At 39.7% G+C, this 23,373-nt stretch overlaps 1 protein-coding gene across 1 annotated transcript in view; it reads right to left on the bottom strand.

Moving 5' to 3' along the window:
• The window catches only part of LOC139709634 (PDF receptor-like), a 204,605-nt gene that overhangs the window by 27,051 nt on the left and 154,181 nt on the right, over nt 1–23,373 (bottom strand). Inside the window, exon 2 of the mRNA XM_071621593.1 lies at nt 1,838–1,960. Within this exon, the coding sequence (XP_071477694.1) occupies nt 1,838–1,960 (123 nt within the window). The remainder of the gene's footprint in view (nt 1–1,837; nt 1,961–23,373) is intronic.

Genomic DNA, 23,373 nt, shown 5'->3' with positions numbered 1-23,373 from the left:
CTTTGCCATGCAGGTACCCATTTAAATACCAGATTGTACAGGGACATGGTGGGGAAAGGTTATGCTAACAATGTTAACCAGTTGTATGAAAGTAGGCTGGGGTGATTGATACCTTACTCTTATAATGTGTCTGCTGCTAAAGATTGGAGTAATGCATCTCGAAATTATGGTGTCGCGTAAGAACTTCCGGCAGTATGTTGGTATGTATAACACTGTGGGTATGTCTGTGTCAATTGGCACCCAAATCATACAATGGGTTAAGGTGGGTATTTCTCTAGGTGTTATCTTTTGGATGTGAATCGGTCCTCATATTCACAGCTAAGACACCCAAGTACTATACTGATATGGAGACAATCAATCGTTACCCGGGTGATTGCTTATCGGGGATGGGGATGGGGATGGAGTGGGGTGCGGTGTTGTTCATCGTTACATCAGTCACTCGCTGAGGTCTATCTTTCTGAAATGTTCGTCTTTTGTTTGTTTTAAGTACAAACAAATAATTGAAATGCACGATAGTTAGGATGATATATAGAGACACTTCCTTGAAACCGTATATCCTCCCTTTCAATCTCCACGGATTTCCTGTCCATCATATCTCTTTGAGATTGAGAATGCAAGCAGATCATCATATTCTAAAGTTACACCATCTGGATTTACGATCTACACTCTTCCCCATTGATCATTGGTGATTCTTCAGAGAAATAAGCGATAAATAAGTGTAAGCTACTAAGCACAAGTGCTCAAAGGAGGAAACGTGAGAATCTTCCTAGTGACGCCACACGCAGCAGTGTTGAAATGCAATCTTTTCCTCTTCTTTTTTTTCCAATTACGTTTATCCATTCCGCTAAATTCAAAGTAAATCGTCAAATGCAAAGACAAAAGCATCTCTACATGCTTCAGTCCGACATAAAATTCCAGTTGTTGATACAATTCCCACTTTTTCATTCAGTTTTTCTTTATTTTTTTTCATTTAACTCATTTTAATTTCCAGCAAGAAAAAGAAACAAAACAAAGAAAGATCCCCCAAAGAGAGAGGGAAAAAATCAACTATCCCCAAACAAACACCAAGACAGATCCAAGCACTAAAGACGTGTCATACAAAACGGAAAGTAGGAAAGAAGAAGAGGAAGAAGAAGAAGAAGAAGAAGAAGAGAGAGAGAAGAAAATCTGAATGAAAAGTTGAATAAATATGAAAAAAGAATAGTAGAGCCGACGAATCAATGGCATCTGTAATATTACATTATAAAGTTAGGATTTGGTATACGTGTCCATTTGAACCAATCTATTTCTTCATCTGTCTGTTCTACAAACATATTTTCTGCAATTTTTGGATAAGCCAGAGTTTGGAGAAAAATGCCCCCCCCCCCCCCCTTGGAAAAAAAAATCTGCGATCCCTTATACCCTCTACACATTCAATGTCCCTTTTTTAAAGAATGTGAAATCATTTCAAATAGGATTAGACATAGAAGATGATTAACCAAGCGTAAGGCAGGATAACATGCTGCGCAGTAAGTTTGACCTTTTGAATATCTTACCACCTTTGTGAATCTTAAATTAACAGTTCTCCCTTGTCAATCATCAAACTATTTCAAGACATTTTTCTTTAAATCAAGCTCATCACGAAGTGTAAGATAATGATGATAACCATTCAGTGGATCACCCGCCCACCCCCCCCCCCCCCACCCCAAAAAAAAAGAAACCAAAATCTTGCAGATTCGCGAATAAACTTGTTTGTGAACGTTAAAACTTTTAATACACTTTACCGCTCATACACCATAATCCAATTTACTAGAGACACTTTCATTGCGGATGACTTAATATGTAAAAGATCACTTACTTTTGTGGTCGAATTGCTTGAAGATACGAGGACATTGCAGTGTGGCCGATTCGTTCACTGCTGTTAATGGCCAGCAGACAGTGTTGTCCCACTCAGGCAGGCAGTAACTCCTGACATCAATACCTAAATAAAAAAATAACAATAACATGAATCAGAATAACGACATGGAACCATCAAAACAAATCAATATCTATGATTCAAAATGGGGAAAACCGCTTTGCTTTGTTTAGATATCATAAAATGATAACCCTCAACTTCCTTGAATAGACGAAGAAGACAAGAAGATTTGCACAGTGAATATATAATGCATCGCAACACAGTGTATAGGTCAAAGGTCAAAGTCACCATATGTGTCAGTAATGATAAATATATTAGGTATTCAGGATGACTAGTTTACAAATGGGCATATTGTAGTAGTGAAACTTTGCAAACCCTTCACCGAAAACATCCAAAATAGACAATTTTAATAACACAAATCTTCCAACAAAAACAACAACAAATGATAATGATCATAGCTTGTCGAGTACAAAAAGCACGCGATGAATACAGAATGCCCAGGTGAAAGACCCATAAGCAATAAGCTACATTTTGAACTTAAAGTACGTCTTAAAGAACATCTCATATCTCACCATGGGACAGTCATCTAACTCATTGCTTACATCACTAGAACCCGGATGTGCAGTGTAGCAAGTGCATGGAAACTTACGACACATCGAAAACAACGGGTGAATATCGAGGAACCTGCTGAACTTGACACAACGAAGAAACAGAAGTTTATTTTCTCCCTATTCTCGTGAGGAACAAACAAAAACTCGGGATCGAAACAAGGCGCTGGCAAATTTTGATTGTCTTGTGAACGAGAAAGGGTTAAGCAATCATTCTAATCGCCCACGCTCTACCTTTAACGGGGCTCTCGGAGCAGCCGAATTATTGGGCTACAACGGGTGAGCGGGCACTTAAAACACTCCCCAGGACAGGTTGACCGAAAAGCCGTCGCGAGGGACTCGGCGACCAAAACACATTAATGGGTAGGTGACGAACAGGGGCTCGAAGTAACAACACCAAATCTTCGCGTGAGTAATGACCCAAGAGCTTTCTAAAGCTTTCCTATTTCGGACAGGAGTAATCGGGCGTGCATTAAAGCAAATAAGGGATAAATCAAAAACAAATCAGATGTAGAGGAATGGTTACACAAATGGAAAGGAGAGAGAGGGAGCGAGAAAGCGAGAGAATTCGAGAGAGAGCGCGAAAGAAAGAGAATAAAGAATAGAAATTATAGGACACACTCATAATGTATACATAATGCTATGTATTATACTATATACATGATGCATATATATTTATACTATATACAAAGACAATACGCATACTTGTGTATAATTATTACCCTTATATAACCCTTCTATAACTATCTTATGCATTTACATCATATTTTCATACTAAACAATATCAAAATAAATGCACTAGAAACGCATAGACTAACGAGACTGAAGTACGTATTATGTTTGAGTGAAAAGAAACAATTAAAAGTCGGAACATGATTTTCAAACAGATTGGTGATCGAATCGCATATTGCAGTGATGATATGACGTGATCTGATATATCAACTGGATAAAAAAGTGGTGCAATGCATCATGGGAAACGAACCAGAGGGACAGAGTGACAAAGAAGAGTGGAGAACATTATAACGTTTATAACATTATAACGGTAAATGTTTATAATGGTATAACGTTTCACCAATCAAACAAACAAAAAATCTGAACAAATGAACATGAAAGAATAAAGCAATTCAAGTGCCGACGTAGCAATGTAATTTCTAGATCTTGAAAAATTCGGCAGAATTGTGAAAAATGCAGAGAAATAACACACTGAAATCAAAACTCCTTGAGAGGGACTACTTTTATTCCTCGAAGGAGTAAATGGTGACTTGCCCTTAATGCTTCAATCCTGCGTTTCCCTCGGGAATTCATTGTTACTTCAAAACATAAGGATAAACGCACGAACGCCTCCTCCACACACACACACATACACACACATACACACACACACACACTCATCATGCTTTGAATTTGTGCACATCGTTATGTATACTGTGGAAGACAGTCTTTAACTCAGTGGTCACCGCGCATTTTTCTCATCCATTAATCAAAATAATGCAACACGCGCGAGTCACGGTGACAGATCTGATGGCTAGGTTAATATCTACGGAAGAAAGCAGCGTGTTGGTATGCTGGCGCCAAGCAGTTTTCCATCAATCTCCACCGGCGTGAGGGAGCTATTAACCGCACTACATCACCAAGAACGCCTCAGGTGACCATAATAAAGAGGAGGAAAAGCGTCCAGAAGAGAGAAATCTGTTCTGGTTGCCTAGCAACGAATGGTTTGCGAAGGTAATAAACCGCATAATCATTGATTGAACTTTTTTATGTAAAGGGAGGGAAGGAATGGATGTAAGGATTGGAAAGTGATAGCTTAGTTCACCGTTTTGATTGGAAAGGATAAAAGTAAGAATACATGCAATCTGTCATAAAAAAGCAATGGCTAGTGAGCTATCATAAACATTTAACGGCGATGATGATTACACACGCTACGTAAAATTCAAATTTATGTCGGCTCTCTTACGTCAGAGGTTCAGTTTCTAGTTATATGAGCGGTACACAATATTTCGTCTTAAAACAAAATGAGGTACATGTACTGATGGGAACACGAGGTTAGCTTTTGCATACACTTCGATTCGGAAAAGTGAAGAAACTTTTGAGAAAGACATTTGAGAAAACACACACACACAAACACACACACACACACACACACATTTTTAGGATTACACCGCCGAACAGAGTGTCCGCCAAGCGTCGTTACGCCTGCTTTCTGAAACATAAACTCTCATCAAACTCTGATGGATGGTTCTAGGAAGCCTGGACAATGACGTAATTACATATCTCGCGCAGAAGTTTAAGTGGCCCGTGCAGACAACACACACTGTTACCGTCAACCAGTAGCAGGAAATGTAAGGCAGATTCACGTCCTTCCTCCCGCGTATACCCGGCATCAGTCACGGCCAATTCCCGGGGGCGAGTAAACTCACTTCTGTTTACCTTCGCACTCAAATGGACTGGCCCGAGAGAAAAAAAAAAGGGAGAGAGAAAAAAAATCGTCCGTGATTTTGTTCATTCTAATACGTACGCTAAAACTTTGCGAGGTCATTCGCTCCCATCATAAGCAATTAGTTGGTTTCCTGGAAAACCTTTGGCAGTACACATCGGTTTCTAGGATTTCTTTTTTCTTTGATCTTAATTCTCAGACTTATTTTCTCCGCCGTACATAAGATTTTTTTTCTTTGTTTTCTTTTTCTACGATTGACCGGACAAATTTTTGGAAGAAATATAAGCGTCAACATGCAATGCCCCGTATGAAACAGGTTGTTCCATTCGACTTGTTCAAAAAACAAAATATATAGCTACAATCTAGAATGCACAATGTGTTCTTTGCTTGGCCTTTTCTTTTTCTTTTTCTTTTGTTGCTTTTCATGAAGGTCCTTCGTGAACCTTTCATTTGACCCAGAAGCTCCTTGATTTGATTCGGAGATGGTTAATACCACGTCTACTATCTACTATCCTATTCACCCTCACTGAAATTTACTTCAAAGGCGCCAAATCAAATACTTGACAGTAAGTTGCAAGATATATTGGCACTGAGATCATCCTATAATCACAAACGTTCGGAGACAACACATAATGACCTCTTAGCAACCCACATGACGGAATTGTGGTTATTTTTATATGCGGTTATCCTTCTATAAAAGAATGGGTTACTGTATACTCTTTTAAGCCCTAATTCAGTTCTTTTTGTTATCATAATCGTTCTTCTTCTTGAACCTCGGTGAACTTTCATATCGTGCCCGCGTGCGTTGGCTTTTAAACCTCCAACTCCTCTTCCCTCGCCCCCTTTCCCTGTCCTCTTCAGTCGTTATTTTCTTTATTTCTCTTTTCTTTTTACAAGAGATCTGACCTGCGTTTGTGTGTGTGGATTTCTTTTTGTCTTTTTGTCTTTTTATGGCATTTTGCCTAGCTTTGATATAGTTCAGCTATAAGTTATTAGTTACTGTTCATGAGTAACGGTATTTTTTATATTCATTTATCAGTTTAACAGCAGTCCCCTCCATTTCCAATCAATTTTAATTTGTATGGCTCATTAAAAGACATAACATTCATTGCATTTCAATTCAATGTTTTCCTCGATTAAATTTTTTATTTTGTATTTGCAATTGCATAGTTTCAAATGAAATAAATGAAATGAAAATAAAATAATGACGATGGTGATAATAATGATGACGATAATGGTTATATGGTCTTCTTATTCCAGGGTTACATCTTCAGTGTGTCACTGCTCTACTAAAGGGCCCTGCCATGATCGTGATTATTATTTCTTTTACGCTGCCAGGTACCCATTTGCACCTGGATCGGGAGGCACCCGGTGGGAATATCTTGTTCAAGGACGTAGGCACTTAACGGGACTTAAACGCGGGACCAGCCGTTAAAAGTCGAGTCTTATCCGCCATGCCACAGCGCCACCCCTCTCCCAATTACGATCTTTTACACCAAGGGTATGGATTCCTTCGTGTCTGCAGTGCGTCCCCAGAGGACCCACCCATCACACATTACTTCGGCGTTCTCCGAAAACCCATGTACCTGAGCCAATAAGAGCAAGAATTATTGGTTCAAGGACGTATACACACAAAACAGAACTCGAAACGATGACCTTCTGTTGACGAAATCAGAAAGACCTCGAAAACACTGTGCATTTCTGGCCCTGCCAGTCACTTGAAAATTCACCGTGTACGATAAAGCTTCCTAAACGCCTCATTTCCTCCCATTTGATGTTTGCGTGCTTCTGAACATTCTACTACGCACCACGTAGGTCGCTAGACTTTTTGTGGGTGTGGCGGTTGCTTGTAAGACTTATCGTATCTCTTCCTTCGAATTTACACTTAAAAGATATCAGATGTAGCAGACCTAGGTCTTATACACGCTACTTCTCGCTCTCCATCACTCCCATTTCATCGGCACGCCATTTGTCATCGTCTGCGTTGTTTGTTGTCGGCCTACAACTTGATTAAACTCTGCCCAACACCCGGGGCGTGTTGATCCTCAGGCAAGGGGTGTCATGTGACATTTATTTGCAGACAATCACGCAATCATTGGCGGGAATCTTCCAATCAGACTCACAACACCCTACAAGGGCGCTATCGATCGATCCCTCGGAGACAGCGCACCCCTCTCCCCTCCCCTCCTGTAAAGTATGTTCTCGTACCACTAAAGCGTCCTACACCTGGAACAGGCAGTTACCTGCGTTTACAATCAGCTGGAGGTTTAACTGCGCATGCGTTTAAAGGGATGGTATAGTATTGGTGGAGATGAGAAATGGGCTTTTAACTTTTTGCGAGATATCAAGAAACCATTTGTGAAATAGTACAGAGCATATCATTCTAAGAAGAATTAAAAATTTATTTGTTTTGGAATGGCTAAGACATCCAAAAACAAAGTAAAACAAAGCGGTCGGAATAAAAGGTGGACCCCACCTTTTATTAGTACTGCTCTGTTTAGGTATCTTGGCCATTTCAAAACCAATTTTCATCAAATAAACGTTGAATTTCTCTTGGAATTACATGCTCCTTCATATTTCATAAGAGGTTTCTCATCATCATCTAACCCAAAAATATTAGAAGCTTGAAGCTTGAGGTCTCAACCGAAACTATACGATCCCTTTAATGTTATTTGTTCTTGCTGTATAAAAAAAGGAGAAAATCCTAACAAAACGAATGGATGCCGTTTTCAACGCTCGTCCATCTCAAAACTGCCAGTTTACAAAGGTAGCGTCATAGAAATGATTCGTCCGGGGGATTTGACTGATTTTCTATTGGAACTACGTACTCGACGAACCGTGAAAGTCTATTTCTATATAATATCATTTTGTCTCATGCACACACGTTTGCTGTAGTTTTACTATGACGCATTAGCAGTACGGCAAAGTTTGTCGACGTCAAAAATCGTAATTGGGATGATGCCAGCGCAATACTACGTCAAAAGTCTTCCTCCTCCTTCTCCCTCCTCTTCCGTATCCTCCACCCCTTCCTGCACCCCCTCTCTTGTTGTCTTTTTTTTTTAGCTCCCTTTCCCCGTCTCTGTTTTTCTATAGTTTTGAGCCTATCTTTCAAGCTCTTGAATGCAAGTTATCTATACCGGAACACGAACACCACATACCGAGAACGTAGCTGGACTCTGGTGTTGACAACTTTGGTAAACACTGAAAAAAATTGCAATCATTGGACTGTAGATCCTCTTCGGGTAATGAATGTTTGTCGGGTATAGTCAGACCTAATTGGGTGGCGCTTGTGTGACTGTAAGGGTATTTCCGTAGAGAAAAACAAAGCAAAACATGAGAGAACACGTGCATCTGTCACGATGCTCTGAATGTCACGTTCAATGGTTTGCACATATTTGAAGGACACAAAGCTACTGTTGCGTAGCTATCCAATAATGATTGACAGTGACCGATAGGGGGCAGCAAATTCAAAATGCAGTGGTGTTCAGCAGCAGCTATCCATCTCGGCGTTTTGTGATTGTGGGGGCACAAGTACTGTGCTTTAGTAAGTAATTCATGGATTCCACCCACCCACCGAATGCATTAGTGTGGTACCCATGGGGGCCTGCGCTGATTAGCGAATAAAAAGCAACTCTGCGATCAATACCGACATACAATCAATCATTCAGTTGTGCAGAAAGCTACTTCAAAATGGATCATAAAACTTTTAAGTACACTTATGCCACCTTCGTATAATGTCACGCTCACTGGCGAAAATACCAGCGATGTTTGATTTCGAGCTTATCATTCTTAGAATTCCAGCACCACATCGTGTCAAATTCTCATCTATTCTATATTTGATATCCTCTGTTCATGTTACTGTGACATCACCTGCGAACCCTGTCCATTTCGAATAACATGATGTATACAAATATCAACTCTAAAGCTATTCAATTTCTATATACTTTTCGTCTTAGATTTCCCTTCTAGGAAGCCCACGTTGCTTTGACTGCTCCTTTAATCAAAATGTGGGTGGTACAGGCGACATTCCATCTGAGTCTTGCCTCCCCAGCGTGGTATGTGTGACAGCTGCACGTATTCTATTTCATCTCAGGAGTAACAATTTGCTAAAATATCTAATTTTCTTTGTTTGCATTTCGAACGAGCGATCCATTTCAAAAGAGATGGCTGTGTTTCCCCCAGCGTAATTCTTGCTGCGTTTTAGACGAGCACGAATCCAGCATTCAATTCAAAGTCAGACATGGCGATACATCGAGGAAAAGTGGGCACTTCCAAATTAGATTCGCTCGATTCATCGATTGAAGATAATCGAATAAACTCGCACAGCCTTATGGGAAGCCAATCAACCGGAAACACAACATCGTTCACGTTCTCGGAGTTAATATTAATGGCGTTACGTGACGATGGGCAAACATACTTTTGGTAGTGGACTCTGACCGTTTTCCAAGAAGTATGGATAATACTAACCACGAAAGGTTTGCATGTGGTAGATACTTCGGTTTGGTCAAAATTCGGAGCTGAAATATGAGAGTGAAGACATGGTATGGAGACAGTGTGTAGACTGTTGATGATAGGATTATAGTGTGGGAGAAAGACGGAGGGAAAATAATGATAATGATAGCTACTACTACCACTGCTACTACTACTGCTAATACTGCTACGCCTACTTCTACCACTACCACCACCCCCACCGCTACTACTACTACTACTACTACTGCTACTACTACTACTACTACTGCTACTACTACTACTACTACTACTACTACTACTACTACTACTACTACTACTACTACAACTACAGCCATTACTGATACTATACAACTTCTTCTTCGACTGAATTCTATGAGTACATAATGAGATTTTACTACAGTTTAAAATTGTTCACATGAAAGAAATAAAAGTATGGCAACTAAAAGGAGAGACCATCCTGTAAAGACTCAGTGTCAATACCTGACAGCTAGTGGACCGGTTGAAAGCCTCAAATCAGCTAGTTGAAAGAGATCATAAGAAAAAATACTCCCAAAATAGTGAGTTTAGAGAGGGTTGATTGTAGGGAAAAGCTCTATTCCCTGAGAGAGCAAGAGGATGGTGAAGAATCGGTAGAGAACGAAAATAAAACTGGAGAGACCTTCTCATATAGATTTGAATGTATTGCGCCTGCCTGGAAAATTATCAAAGATATTGGCACGTAAAATTACAAGGACGTCAAATTAAAAGGGAAGAAGTGATGACGTATGAAAAAGCAAGAACGGGAATACAAAAGCAATAGGTGCAGTTTAATAGTATTTACCTGGGACGACGAATAGACAGATATCGGTCAATTATTTCACTTTGGCTCTGGTGAGTACCCTCAAATACAGGATACGTGGATTTTGTTCTGGTTACAAATGAACTGTCCTCATCAAATATATGACAGATTAAAAAGAACTTGTAGAATTAGCCATTTGCCTACTAACCTGGGCCCCATTTTATCTACAGATATAATCGATTATAATTTTCTTACCACACAGGCTGCCATAGACTTATGATAGAAATCAACTATGTAATCAATTATAACTCTTCATAAAACAGGTTCCTGGTCTGAATACAGATATAGTTAAGTATTGATATATACAAGTACAGTTATGGCACTCTTTGTGAAAACCCTAAGAAAACTTTACTCATACAGTGATGGGTATAAGTCACGTGTTATACATGTATGTGTCTATGTATGTGTGTGTATGAATGCATGTATGCAAGTATCTAATCATCACTCTCTCTATCTACCTATAACCATCTGCCCATCTTTCTCATTTTCAATCTACTAGACAGGCAACTACACTCTAAGAAAAATGGGTTAAACTTTGCACCTTTCAGACCAGAAAGGTGCAAAGTTGCACCTTTAAAGATAATTTGAATATTCGTCAATACGCAACTTTTTTTCATTCTCGGATTAACGAACGTCACCAGTCTGTTGTATCACTGCTGCACATGAGTTATAACATACTATAGTTTCCCTATTTGTTTTAATTTATTTTTATGCCTCCGCCGACGAAGTGGCCGGAGGCATTATGTTTTCGGGTCGTCCGTCCGTCCGTACGTCCGTCCGTCCCGTTTTGTTTTTGTCGATATCTCAAGAACCATGTGGAGGTTTTACATCAAACTTGGTATGAGGGTATATCCTGGGGGGGGGGAATACTTTGTTTGGATTTTAGGGTCACGGGGTTAAAGGTCAAAGGTTACAGGTTATTTTGTGAAAAAAAGGTTGAAAATTCATGTTTTTCTCCATATCTCGCAAGTGGTTCAAGATATCTTCAAGGAACTTAGTATATATGCTTGTTCCAATGGGCAGTGATTATCTAGGGAAGTTGGGGGTCATGGTTCAAAGGTCAGGGGTCAAAGGTCAAGGTCAACTCCTCAAAATATCACTACTTTCCTTATATTTATGCAATGCCTGAAGGTCTTTTTTTTTAAACTTGATGTATACATGTATTACCCAATATATATTCTGTGGGAAGTTTCTTGCCAAAAAGTCAAAGGTCAAAAGGTCAAAGGTCAAGTGAAAGTGCTGAATTGCACCTTTTCCTCCATATCTCAAAAGTAACTCAAGGTATCATCATGAAACTTACATATTTATGCATGTTCAACCTAACAGTGATTCTCTTTGGAACTGTGAGGTCAAAGGTCAAAGGCCAGGTTTAGATAATGCTATTTTCCCATTTGATACTGAAATTATACTTTTTCTCAATGCCTTGAAAATTACTCAATGCATAAACTTATAAAAGGGTCAAATGTCAAGTAGAAATCATCAGTTCCCCAAATACCTGCACTCTGACATTTTAATCATTCATCCAATTGAACCTAGTTCTAGGAAAGTGAACATTCAGCACATTTGTGTCAAACCTGTCATTTTAATATTTTGCCAATTGTGTGAAACTGTCATCACACATTGTCAAGACATTGTACTATAGACCTATTAGGAGAACCATGCATTATGGCGGAGGCATATCAGTCGCCGTAGCGATATATCTAGTTTCTTTTAATTCCATTTTTATAGCATTGATGATTGTTCATCTAAAACGATGATATACACATTATGTATACAGTTTTGCTCCTGTAACAAACCAGCAATACAAAGCATTTAAGTTGTACGGCATTGCCATGCGTGTAGAGAGGCCGTCAGTCGGGTAGAGTAAAGCCGGCTGTCTGACCCAACATGGCAGTTTAGTGTGTCCATTTGTGACATCAGTTGATACCTTGAGCGGGCTTCCAAAATCGGCACCGCAAAGTACTATCACCTGCTGTCGGATCACTGACAGAAAACGTAAGTAGCCACAGTCGTGGTAGTCTCCACTGAGTAAACCGACGCTAAAGCACAGATCTCCGGTGCCGGCATGTTTTACACTATTAATAATTCTACGCACTATGCTGCTCTGACGATTCTAACTCCATTATCATCTCTTGACCTTATTCAGTTGTGGCCTATTTTCATTTCAGAAATATTACCTGTCAAAATCTATCTCGTTGTAGCTTTCTTTCCTGAATCGATCAACATAATACATATTCTTTCCCCCCTAACTTTCCCTGTCATAATAATGCTCCTTCACATCATCTTCCCCATCACTGAACAGTGTCTTAGTACACCTACAATGTACGTGTGTCTCCTCTCCGTTTTTGGTTTTAAGTACTTTCCCCTGCTATATTCTGCCATTTCCAGCTCTCCTGCTAGCATTTTCCGATTCGGCAGTAGACTTCCACGTCTACCTCCCCACCCCCTCTCCTCCCCCTCCCCTCCAGCAGTTCTTTTCAGCTCCTCCACTTATCATCTCAAAACGATCTATGATATGGGGAAGTATCGTCAAGGGGATGTTGAATTACCTCGGCACACGGTTTGCTAGCCTCGTTAAAGCACCTCTAGAACCTTTCTACTTTTTCTTCTCTCTCCGTTGGAAACCATTTACCTGCTTGTGTTCCTCCCTCAACGATGATGATCCATTCTTCTTCCTTATCCATCCCACCTCATCTTCTTCTTCGTCAAGTCATATTCTGTTTCGCATCTATCTCTCTCTCCCTCTGCCTCCTCCTCTATCTTTCTTCACTCTCTGTATGGTCCCTTTTCCCTGTTGATATAATGACAAATCTGTCTACCACTATCTCTTTCTTATCTCTCATTCTCTCCCTTGTTATCTCTATCTCTATCTCTTTCTCTTTCTCTTTCTATATTCATATGTCTCTATCTAACTACGTCAATCAATCAATCAATCAATCAATCAATCAATCAATCAATCAATCAATCAATCAATCAATCAATCAATCAATCAATCAAAATCAATCAATCAGTCTATCTATCTATCTATCTATCTATCTATCTATTCATATCTGTCATTTTCTGCCTCCCACCATACCCACAGTCCCTGTTCATTCCCCCTCTCTTACTCGACAGCAATTTATCCATGATGATCTTTTGCTTTTCTCTTTCCCCTTTGTTTTTGTTTTTGTCTTTTGCTTCTTGCCTCCCCTGCAAATGGCAAGGTGTTGAATTTAAATTAGTTCCCGGTAGAGATATGTCGTTCGTGATTCAATAACCCATATCGCATCTCCTCTTCGCATTTAAAGACATCTACACACACTGCAGAATTTAAAAGCATCGCTGAGGTAAGAGCTTGAGATAACACGGAAACGTCCCCGAAGAAGGTCCTTCTCGATTTTTTTTTTCTTTAATCGGCTAAACTAGCAGGAATCGTGATGTAAATGCCAAGGTAATGGCATCTTGAAATGCAAAACATGGGAAATGAGAATTTTATCCGAAAAATCGATCGAAAAACACTTAAATGTACGCCCATTCATTCCAGTTTTCTACCACCGATATGTAAATTTCATTGTAATAAGGAGGGAGTGGGGGCATCGTTGTACTACAAGAATAAGTAAATATTGAATTAGATAGCGAAAAGGAAAATCAATCTTTTTTGTCGTCTTTTTAAGTGATAGAAACAGCTGTACGTCTGAAATCCTAAAATAAAATGACAAGACAGACGAAGGATGAAGAAGATTTAAAGGCAAACTATTAAGACAAGCGTTGCTGAAAATTGTGTAAGAAATGAATGTGACTATGACAATTTCATGATGAAGATGAGATTCCTTACACGCACTTTAATATCATCACATCTCGAGAACGAATATAGTTAGTTTCTCTATCAGGAGCAATCATTCAATATCTTTTCATCGGGATTTTAGTAACTCTAAGGTATAAAATGCAATCTCATAAATTCTAGATGTTTGTCGACAAACCTTTAGTGACCTAAAAAGAAAAATGCATGAACTCCAGGGTAGAGGATTTTTAGTTTTTATATTGAGTTCCGTTCTAACAACCTATGGATACACGACATACATTCCTAAAATCGTGAGTAGGTGACTCCAATGCCGAGTAAGCGCGGGAAATGTTTGCAATTATTAAGCAGCTTTGCTTTCAATCTCTAGACGGATTACATTTTGTGATCCCTTTATTCCGTTTCCAATAAATTTACTTTACCGCTGGGTGCGGCATACGGTAAGTGCTAATAGCAGAGTCCTGTAATATTCATCACGACATAAAGGTCAGTGAACGTGACTTGACGCCACTATTTGCCCGACCTCCATTTGTAATACCACACCTGTACCTGTAGTTAACTCATGTAATATGTTTTGTATATCCATCTATAGGTCGGGGTATAACATAACGACAACAAAATGTAGAAATTGGAAATGCATGTGAAAGTGCAAAGGTGCATAGAGCACAGCGACTGACATATCAACTGTTTTCGAGTTGAAGAATCTGTAAAAAGAGCTCAGTCAAATTTCATAGATTTAATCAACTTTGTCTGGCTAACTTTGCAGTCCGACACGACGGAGGGAAAAAGGATTTGCATTGCCAAACAGTATGTCCTGTGTACGAAAATACCAATCGTTTCTCCTTGTTGTTTTAGCGTGTGGTCTCTGCATGCATTATTTGATAACTCCCTTCCGTACTCTCTCTCTCTCCTCATATTTCTCCGTCTTTGTTGCTTCATTTTTACTTTTTTGTCTAGGAAACTGAGCCTCTCCTACTCTGAAGGTAAATAGATGCTTCTCAAGCACCGCATCGGAGTCAAGTGAGGCGACTTGCACGCATCTGGGTCGATAAGTGTCTGGGCAGACCTATTGAGGACGAGGTTTCGAATGACACAGAGGGACACATTCATATATTCACATCTTGAATTTGTTTGGTGGCCCAACACGCCCTCAACTCCATCCGCGCAGCCCTTGTCTCAAAATATCTGTCAGGAAATGAAGAACAATGATGATTGAGAGTGCCACATTTAGACAAAAATCTCCTGCTTCATATTTCGCTTTAGCATGTCCTGCACCTCGAGTGTCAAATTGACAGATTAACAAAAGATTATAAAATATGCTTGCAAGTATGTGACTGTGCATATGCAACAACCACATACCAGGTTCATGTTTACAATATTAGTAGGAGTATAGAAACCAGTGTTTGTGTCATAATCATTTAATATCATCGTTATCAGTGTCATCTTATCAAATTAAAAGACACAAACATATGCATCTTGTCAATGCCACAAGGACGCTCAGGGATCATCCACCAACCATGTCAACGGGTCTTTAATGGAGAAAGAAACTCACAACCTTCTTGCTTTGTAAATCTGCTAACCCGATTCCTGTCACATTCTGAAATCCGTACTGAAAATCAGTTGGACCGATCAGATTCCTGAAGACGATGCGTTAAGCGGATGTGAAATGCAGAGCTACCAAGTCTCACGCATTGTGAGTGAGACTCAAACATTTAGGGTCTGTCTCACGATCTCACGCACGACACCCATTTTTCTCACGCTTTGGGAGCATAGCTTAAAGGATTAAAGTGAGAGTTGCAACTGAAGGCATATTTCCCTTTTGTCTTTCAAAATAAGTAAAAAATAGTCACTTAAGTATGCACCAGCTTGCACCATTAAGAGCTAAAGATTGAACAAGCTCCCTATACCGTGGGAGGGCGGACACCCCCCCCCCCTCCCAATCACCTCCACTCGTTCAGTCGCTTCGCTCCCTCGCTTATGCACATGCGCGCGCGCCGAGATGCTGAGTCATGAAAATCTCACTCATAATTTTTTTTTGAACTTGGCATCTATGGAAATGCCTTGAAATCACGCGGTGAATAGTGTAGTGAAAATGGAAGAAAAAAAAACCCAGACACTGATATCAGTCAAATTGGGAAATTAGTCGACATCAGTTTGCGTCATAAACAATGACGAAAATGCAGAAAAACGCACGCTCCTGTTTGCTTTATGACCATTAGCTTTATCGGATATTTAGTTCATTGCGAAATGAAGTCATCGTATGAAACACGAATTGCGCTGATGTACTAATAGACCGGTTCCTAGTTCCACTTTGTGCATGAGCAGAAAAGGTCATTTGTACAAACAGGCATTTTGGTTTGTTAATTCACTGAGATAAGCATCTGTGATGTGATGATTATTCATGTATCCTTATATTGATATAGATGGTGCTTGCCAGCACATCCACCTGGCAGCAAGCCTGGTATTTGGCATTATCAAAAGAAAATGTTGTTAATGCCTTCAATACCAAACAATGAAATGGATGCCTCCTGAAATGTCAATTGGCCATTCTGGTCACCTGGTCTAAACGCAAGTTCATTCTTTGTTTGAATATGAATTCCATAAATTGCTACGTCGGGCAAGCTTATGCATTATGTCGCTTTGAAAACGAGTGAATTGCCTAACCAACTGAGAAAAAAGAAAGGTCATTTGTACCAATGTGTACATGAGCTAATTACGAACTGGGTTATTACGTTTTCCCGCCATGTTCACTTCTACCCCAGTGTGGCGCAGACGACAGCATTTCTCGCTTCGACGATGCACGGGACTTCCTTTGTTGGAATGGAGTGATATATGCCCCCACTTGCTTCATGAATCACATATAGCACTAGACCTTAAGGGGGAGTGAAACCCAAATACATGTATACATTATTATATAGATAGATTGGGTGAATGCGGCAATATCAGAAGGGATACATCAGTCAATTCTGAATAAAGTCGGACAATCCTTTGAAAGTTATGAATTTGTAAAGTTTCGGTGTCGCCATCGCTGGATGAGGAGAATACACTTTGTGACTTCACACATGGACAACGATAAACTATGAAGAATGTGTACAGAGAATTTGACAAAATTCAATTTTCTATAGAAAGGGCACATTCCCACCTCTTGATTCTGACTAGCTGTTATTTCACGGGAAATAGAATTCCCCCTGCTTTTTGAGAGAGGTAAGTCAAGTACTTGTTCATCGTGATAGAAACATTTGAATATGTGTGATGACATGATATTATATCACCCACACGTCACATGCATAGACTGCTTTTCGGACCATGGTTGATATTATTGTCCCGAGGGATCTCAACTCCATGCCATGACCAGATGAGTTTGCTCCAGGGGTTATATAACATGGAGTTGCGATCCCGAGGGGCAATGATATTAACAATGCCCAGAATGGAATAAGTCTATATTAAATATGTACACCTAACAAAATGAAATGAAATTTTGCTCGTTCATCATGATGGCCCTAACCAGTTCCCACGTCAGTGCATATCAGGCGCCGACATTGGCATTCTTATGGCGTTCACTGTGTAAGCGTTCAGCCCAGCGGTTTCAAACATCGGCTAGAATGAAATGATAATTTTTAATTCAATTCAATTCAATTAAAACTTTCTTTCATTTTTCGAAAAGAACATAAAAATTTCACTTTCTTTGGTAACAGAGAATAAGGTTGCATAATCAAAACAAAGTAAATTGAGAAAAAATATAATTGTGGAACATTGGAGTAACAAATACGTTGTCATGAAAATTGACTGACTGAAGTGATAAAAGACGATATATCATATACGCAAAACATCGAAAAATGGAGGGACCCACTTAAAAGACAAAGCTTGTAGAATGTGGGCCCCTCAGGTACAGAATGTCAAATAGAAAAACATGAACTGATGCAAAAAGGGAAAAAAAAAGGCTGAGAAAAAAGTCAGAAAAAAGTCTGGAAACCCACTAAGGAGACAGTGTTACAAACGGACACACATACACACGCGAATAACATTAAACGAGACTGGAATGACGAAACTAATAAAGGAAGACTAAAAGACAAGACAGAATGAGACAAAACTAAACATAACAGGAAGACAATACAACGGACAGAAAGGCATAACAGATCCAGCGATCCTCGACATAGTTATATCAAAAAAATAATGGGTCGCGTGAAAAGGATACATAATTATAGAGAAATAGAGAGAAACGGATGCAGAAGTAATAGAATCAAATCTACTCCGTAAGTGTCTTAGGACGACAGGGACGAGAAAGTGCGTGAAAGTATATTATTTGTAATCCAAGATCTTCGAAAAGGCATTGCAATAAGCCAACAGGCTAATTCAATTTTGTGGGATCATAAAATTGCATTAGAAAGGACTTTAATCTCTTTTTAAATGAATATAAAGAGCGGGCATTTCTTATATAATTATTCAGAAAATTCCAATAAGTTGGGCTAGTATAAATAACTGTGTTCTTAACAAAAAATTGTTCGTAAAAGAGGTAAATGAAATTCATTGGAACGTCGAGTGGGATACTCATGGAATGATTGATTTCTTGGAAACATAGAATCGAAAATGGACGGCAGTGAGTTGTTGCTGTACATATACATAAATTGCCCCAAATTAGATAAAAACAAATCTTTCATTTTTAGCAGCTTATTAGAGGCAAATAACAAATTTGAGTGGGAGGGTATGGAAGGATAACAGATGACAGGGAGAGCTTTCTTTTGTAAAAAGAACACTCTATCCCGTAGGTTCTGGTGAGTGTTGCCCCAAACTAAAACATTATATTTAAGATAAGGCAATATCAATGACGAATATAATATGAGTAATGATTTTTGAGGGATATACAAATTCATTCTATTTATAACGCCTATATCAATGTACCGATCGATAGCATCGATCGATAGCATGATCTCATGCTGCAAATTAACTATTCCAGTGATTCGCTACGCGCTACGTTCTGCTGCAATATTCACACAGTATTCTATCATTATAGATTGTAAACAACGTTAGTTGTCTGCAGCGGCCGGGCCGCTTGCAGTGCGATCGCATCCCACAACGGTCACCTCTTTCGCTAAGAAAGTCAAGTTTTTACAAGACATGCAGGCCCACACTTACGTCCGCGTTCATACCAACGTATACATACCAAAAAGAGGACAGTTTTTATGGAATGAAGGAAATCAGACATTTTGGGGCAGTTTGGGTACTATGAAGCTGCACAGCGCCGATAGATGTTGAATTTTTGCCCGCGAGTTCAACCAATCAGAATCGCGGATTCATCAAAAGAGATATATAATACATAATATCCGACTAGCAGGCAGCAGGATGCCAGCGGGCAATCACCTACGATTTGAAGGACAAGTTATATCGGCTTCTGATGACATTACCGTAAAATTGCCGGAGACAGAGAACAGTTTCCAGAGTTAAAGAATTTGAAATGCAGTCACGTCTCTTTCTTTCCGCATGTATAGTCCATAGATATTTCAGTCTTGCCATTCAACTATACTCAATAAATCCACTCGCACACGCTGTCAGTGGTAGACAGCCATTAATGACCACATTTGCCAATTGTTTGGGTGATTGATGGAAACAGTCTCATGCCTAGCAGCAAATAAATGTCGACTCCATAATTTTATTTCCCTTTCACCCCTTTCCAATCCATTTCGTCTCACATTTTTCCCTCTCTACTCGAAGAAAGGGGTGGAAATGAAACACACGTTCTGGATCGCCAACTGCCTCCCCCACCCCCACGCGCTTGATTGACGCAAATGAATATCGATGGATCGAAAAGAGAGAATGGGAAAGGCTGAATAACGAATCGGATAGTCACCACGATTGCGTCAATTATCGTTCGGCGTCATTACCAATTTGAAGCAGTCGCGCGCAGTTCGCTGATCACGAGGACTGTAGCATAGTGGCATAGAGACTCAGCAAGGGCGTCTCGGCGTTCTGTTTCCCTACGCCCCGCTTCGCTAGAGTGACCATCTCATTGAATTACTACTATACTACTCCTCTCCCCTTCCCTCCCTCGCCCCTCCCCTCCTCCCCCCCCCCCCCCCCCCCCCTCACCAGCCAGTAAAGAAGTCAATTAGGGTCAGGAGATGGCGCGGCACAACCCCGTGCATTGATCCTGTTCCCCCATTAATGTGAAATCCGCGCGGGAGGAGAGGGATGTGGCGAGGGACCTGGCGGTAACGCCTGGCCCGCATGCGTTTGCATCTCTGAATCGAGGGGTCAACGGACGATATCATTGATAGCAACTTTAGAATGTTGCTCTGTAGATAAAATAGAGAAGAAAATAATGAGCTCAATGCCCTATTTACAGCTTTCCCGAAAGACGCGTTCTGATTACCGAGGAAAGCGTACACTGTTGCTCTACTGAACTTTCGGATACATTAAAGCTAATAAGAACTAGATGTAGTGTTAAAGACCAATACGTGACACCTTGCCGTTGTATCAATGATTTTATATAATCTTGTTCCCTGGGGCTCGTCTTTGTCACTGGCCCCAGAAGTAAGGGGGCTGAGACCTGACAACATGTGAGTGACAGTGATAATATGGCACCGCCGACAAAGTGGTGAAAAGCACATTGTGGCAGGTTCCTACTTACTTGACATCGGCGTTGAATGTACATTGATTTATCTAACGAAGATCTGAATATGGTTTTCGGTGCCATAAACGAATTGCAAAAATCCTCCATTTTCATCCACAGTAACAAAGAGTTGAACTTTCTTTCTCTCTGAAACGTTGCAATACCAAACTTCCCTAACACCTCCATCTCTCACTCCCTTCCTCCTTTCTAAACCACCTCCTTCCGAAATTTGTCTAGTTATGTTATCGATCATACCGCATAATCGAAATTCTGCATGCTCGCCAATGCATTCTTAAAATATCCAGTTCAGTCTCTTTGTGCAGGCTCGCGAAGCAGACGACATCCCAAGCGAGTACACAAAGGGATTCAATGATTGATCGGAGGAGAAACAACACTTTAGTACTGAGTTTTCAAAGTATCGATTCTCAGACAGAAGGGGAAATCGATAAATTAATGAATAACGGTGAAATTAGTACATGTATGTTTCAAAGCTCTCTGGGTAACATGATACGAACAAAAGATATTTCCGCGAGCCTGAAAAAAGTCTCAGCAGATGTAGCTAGAGTCTAATGTGTAAGATATATCATATTCCCTCAGTAATTTGGCAAGTTTGGCAAGTATGGGGAAGAAAATTCAAGTGAAAAATCGTTTACGCTGACATAGAAAATAAAAGTAAAGGAAGTTATCTATCAAATGTTCAGTGAAGTTCCTAATTAGAAAAAAGTAAGAAAGTTAAGGGACTTCTTTTTTATTTCATTCGTCAACCATTCAGCAACTGACGCTTCATTTCCTTGTAGAAAATCATGGTGTTACTATATAGTCTAGAAAAAAAGAATATGTGCAAGATATAGTTGAATTAAGGATTTGTGGAATAGACAATTTAATGGAAACTCTAAATCTGCAAATGTGAGATTTGCGAGGACGTGATATTATAAACTCATATGATTTTATTGTTTTTGTTGTTATTGTGGCCAATATCGTTATTTCATGAAAACAATCGAAAATTACAAATACCATGTCTCTCTGTTTGTTATTAATGTAAGCAGAACTTGCAAATCTGTTATCAACGACGATAAATCAATGTCAAATATAAGGAATATTCATGACGAGTAAAATGCAGCAGACCGCACATCGTAAACCTATCGTAAGCCTATTAAGTTACACTTGGTTAGTCCAGTTAACTTGAACAAGAATGGACCTTGCATTCTCCTACCTCAATAATACGAAACAATTCCAGCTAAGTCTGAAATTAGGTCAGATTGTCTGTGTTTGAGCGCCTGTGTGTGCTAGTGTGTGTGTGTGTGTGTGTGTGTGTGTGTGTGTGTGTGTGTGCGTGTGTGCCTGTGTCTGTCTGTCTGGCAGGCTGTCTGTCTGTGTGTCTGTGCCTGTATTTGTGGGATATGGGGGTTGGGGTTAGTGAGAAACAGTCACGTACGCCTTACTAAAATGATTAAACCTGGAACTCGATATTTCTCTCTCTCCATCTCTCTCTCTCTCTCTCCCCCTTCTCTCTCTTGATCGATCTTATCCAGTCCACTGTGGCAATGGAAAGTATAACACAGTTTCATCGGGACGGACAGACATCCCATGATTGACACGAGGCACTTGCAGTGCCGATGGGAATTTTTATTTCGATGAGAATCATTCTGTTAAGGGTAGATTTATTTTTGTTTTTGCAATTTCTTCTTAGATCAGAACCACCTGGAGCCTTCTTTCAAACCCTACTCTGACACTATCCATTCTCATCTGTCATTAGTGTCACAAGTGTCATTAATTTCCCTTATAACAACAAGAACAACAGTGACGACATTGTTTGTGTAATGAAATGGTAATGCAAATATTGACAGTGATAATGATGATAAAATCTTACTCATCATTCGTTCATCAAAACTCACATTATTCATTTTTTGGATTGTCATATCATCACGTAACGTGTTTGAACGTCTTACTTTTTCACGACAGTTGAATTGATGAATTGAATTTGACCAACACAATTGTAATTGTTCTGATTTTCAGCATTTTATGTGAACGACATTGCTCTAAACTATCTGCAATAAACCTGATAAACAGAGAATGAGATGCAATGGTAATGGGGACAAGATATCAAATATTTACTATCTGGGTAATCAGGGGTATAAATCCTCTATATAGTATATTGATATGTTTTCTCGTTCCGGACTAAAGATAATCAGACAAACTAGGTTTGGTGCTAAGATAATATTTGTTGACATAATGTATCGAGCGTCCGCTTAATCAGATTACGTAACGTTTTGGTTAAACAATTTTAACCGAAAACTGCAGTAGAAGATTTGCTTTTCAATATTTTGTTATAACGGTTCGATCAAGTTCATCTTAGGTATGTGCTTATATATTGGAATTTGACTTGGTTAATCTTTCGTATCGCGTAAATGCTCTCCGGAAAAAAAAAAACAGCATCATCGTTAGATAACCATCATCACCTATGGGGGGAAAACCATACGGGCAAATGTCAGAAGTGTTGTGTTTTGCCACCGAAGATGCCTTGTCTATACAGTACTGGGCACTCTTTCAATATCTGATTTATTGTAGGGTAACACCGCTCCATCCACACCAAGTAGATGGGTGGAAGGGGGCAAGTGACCTTTCTAGACGTTGTCAGATCTTACCTCCTTTTTTTTAGGACCAATTTTGTTCGTTTCTAGAAATAAAATGGAAATATCAAAACAGGCTTTCTTCAATTATTGCTATAGAAACAGATTCAC

This window comes from Diadema antillarum, unplaced genomic scaffold (genome assembly GCF_040938485.1).
Source record: "Diadema antillarum isolate AM-2024a unplaced genomic scaffold, OU_Dant_1.0 seq00001455_RagTag, whole genome shotgun sequence".
In the NCBI taxonomy this organism is placed as follows: domain Eukaryota; kingdom Metazoa; phylum Echinodermata; class Echinoidea; order Diadematoida; family Diadematidae; genus Diadema; species Diadema antillarum.
The sequence above is the reverse complement of the archived record's forward strand: the minus strand, read 5'-3'. Positions and strand labels throughout refer to the sequence as shown.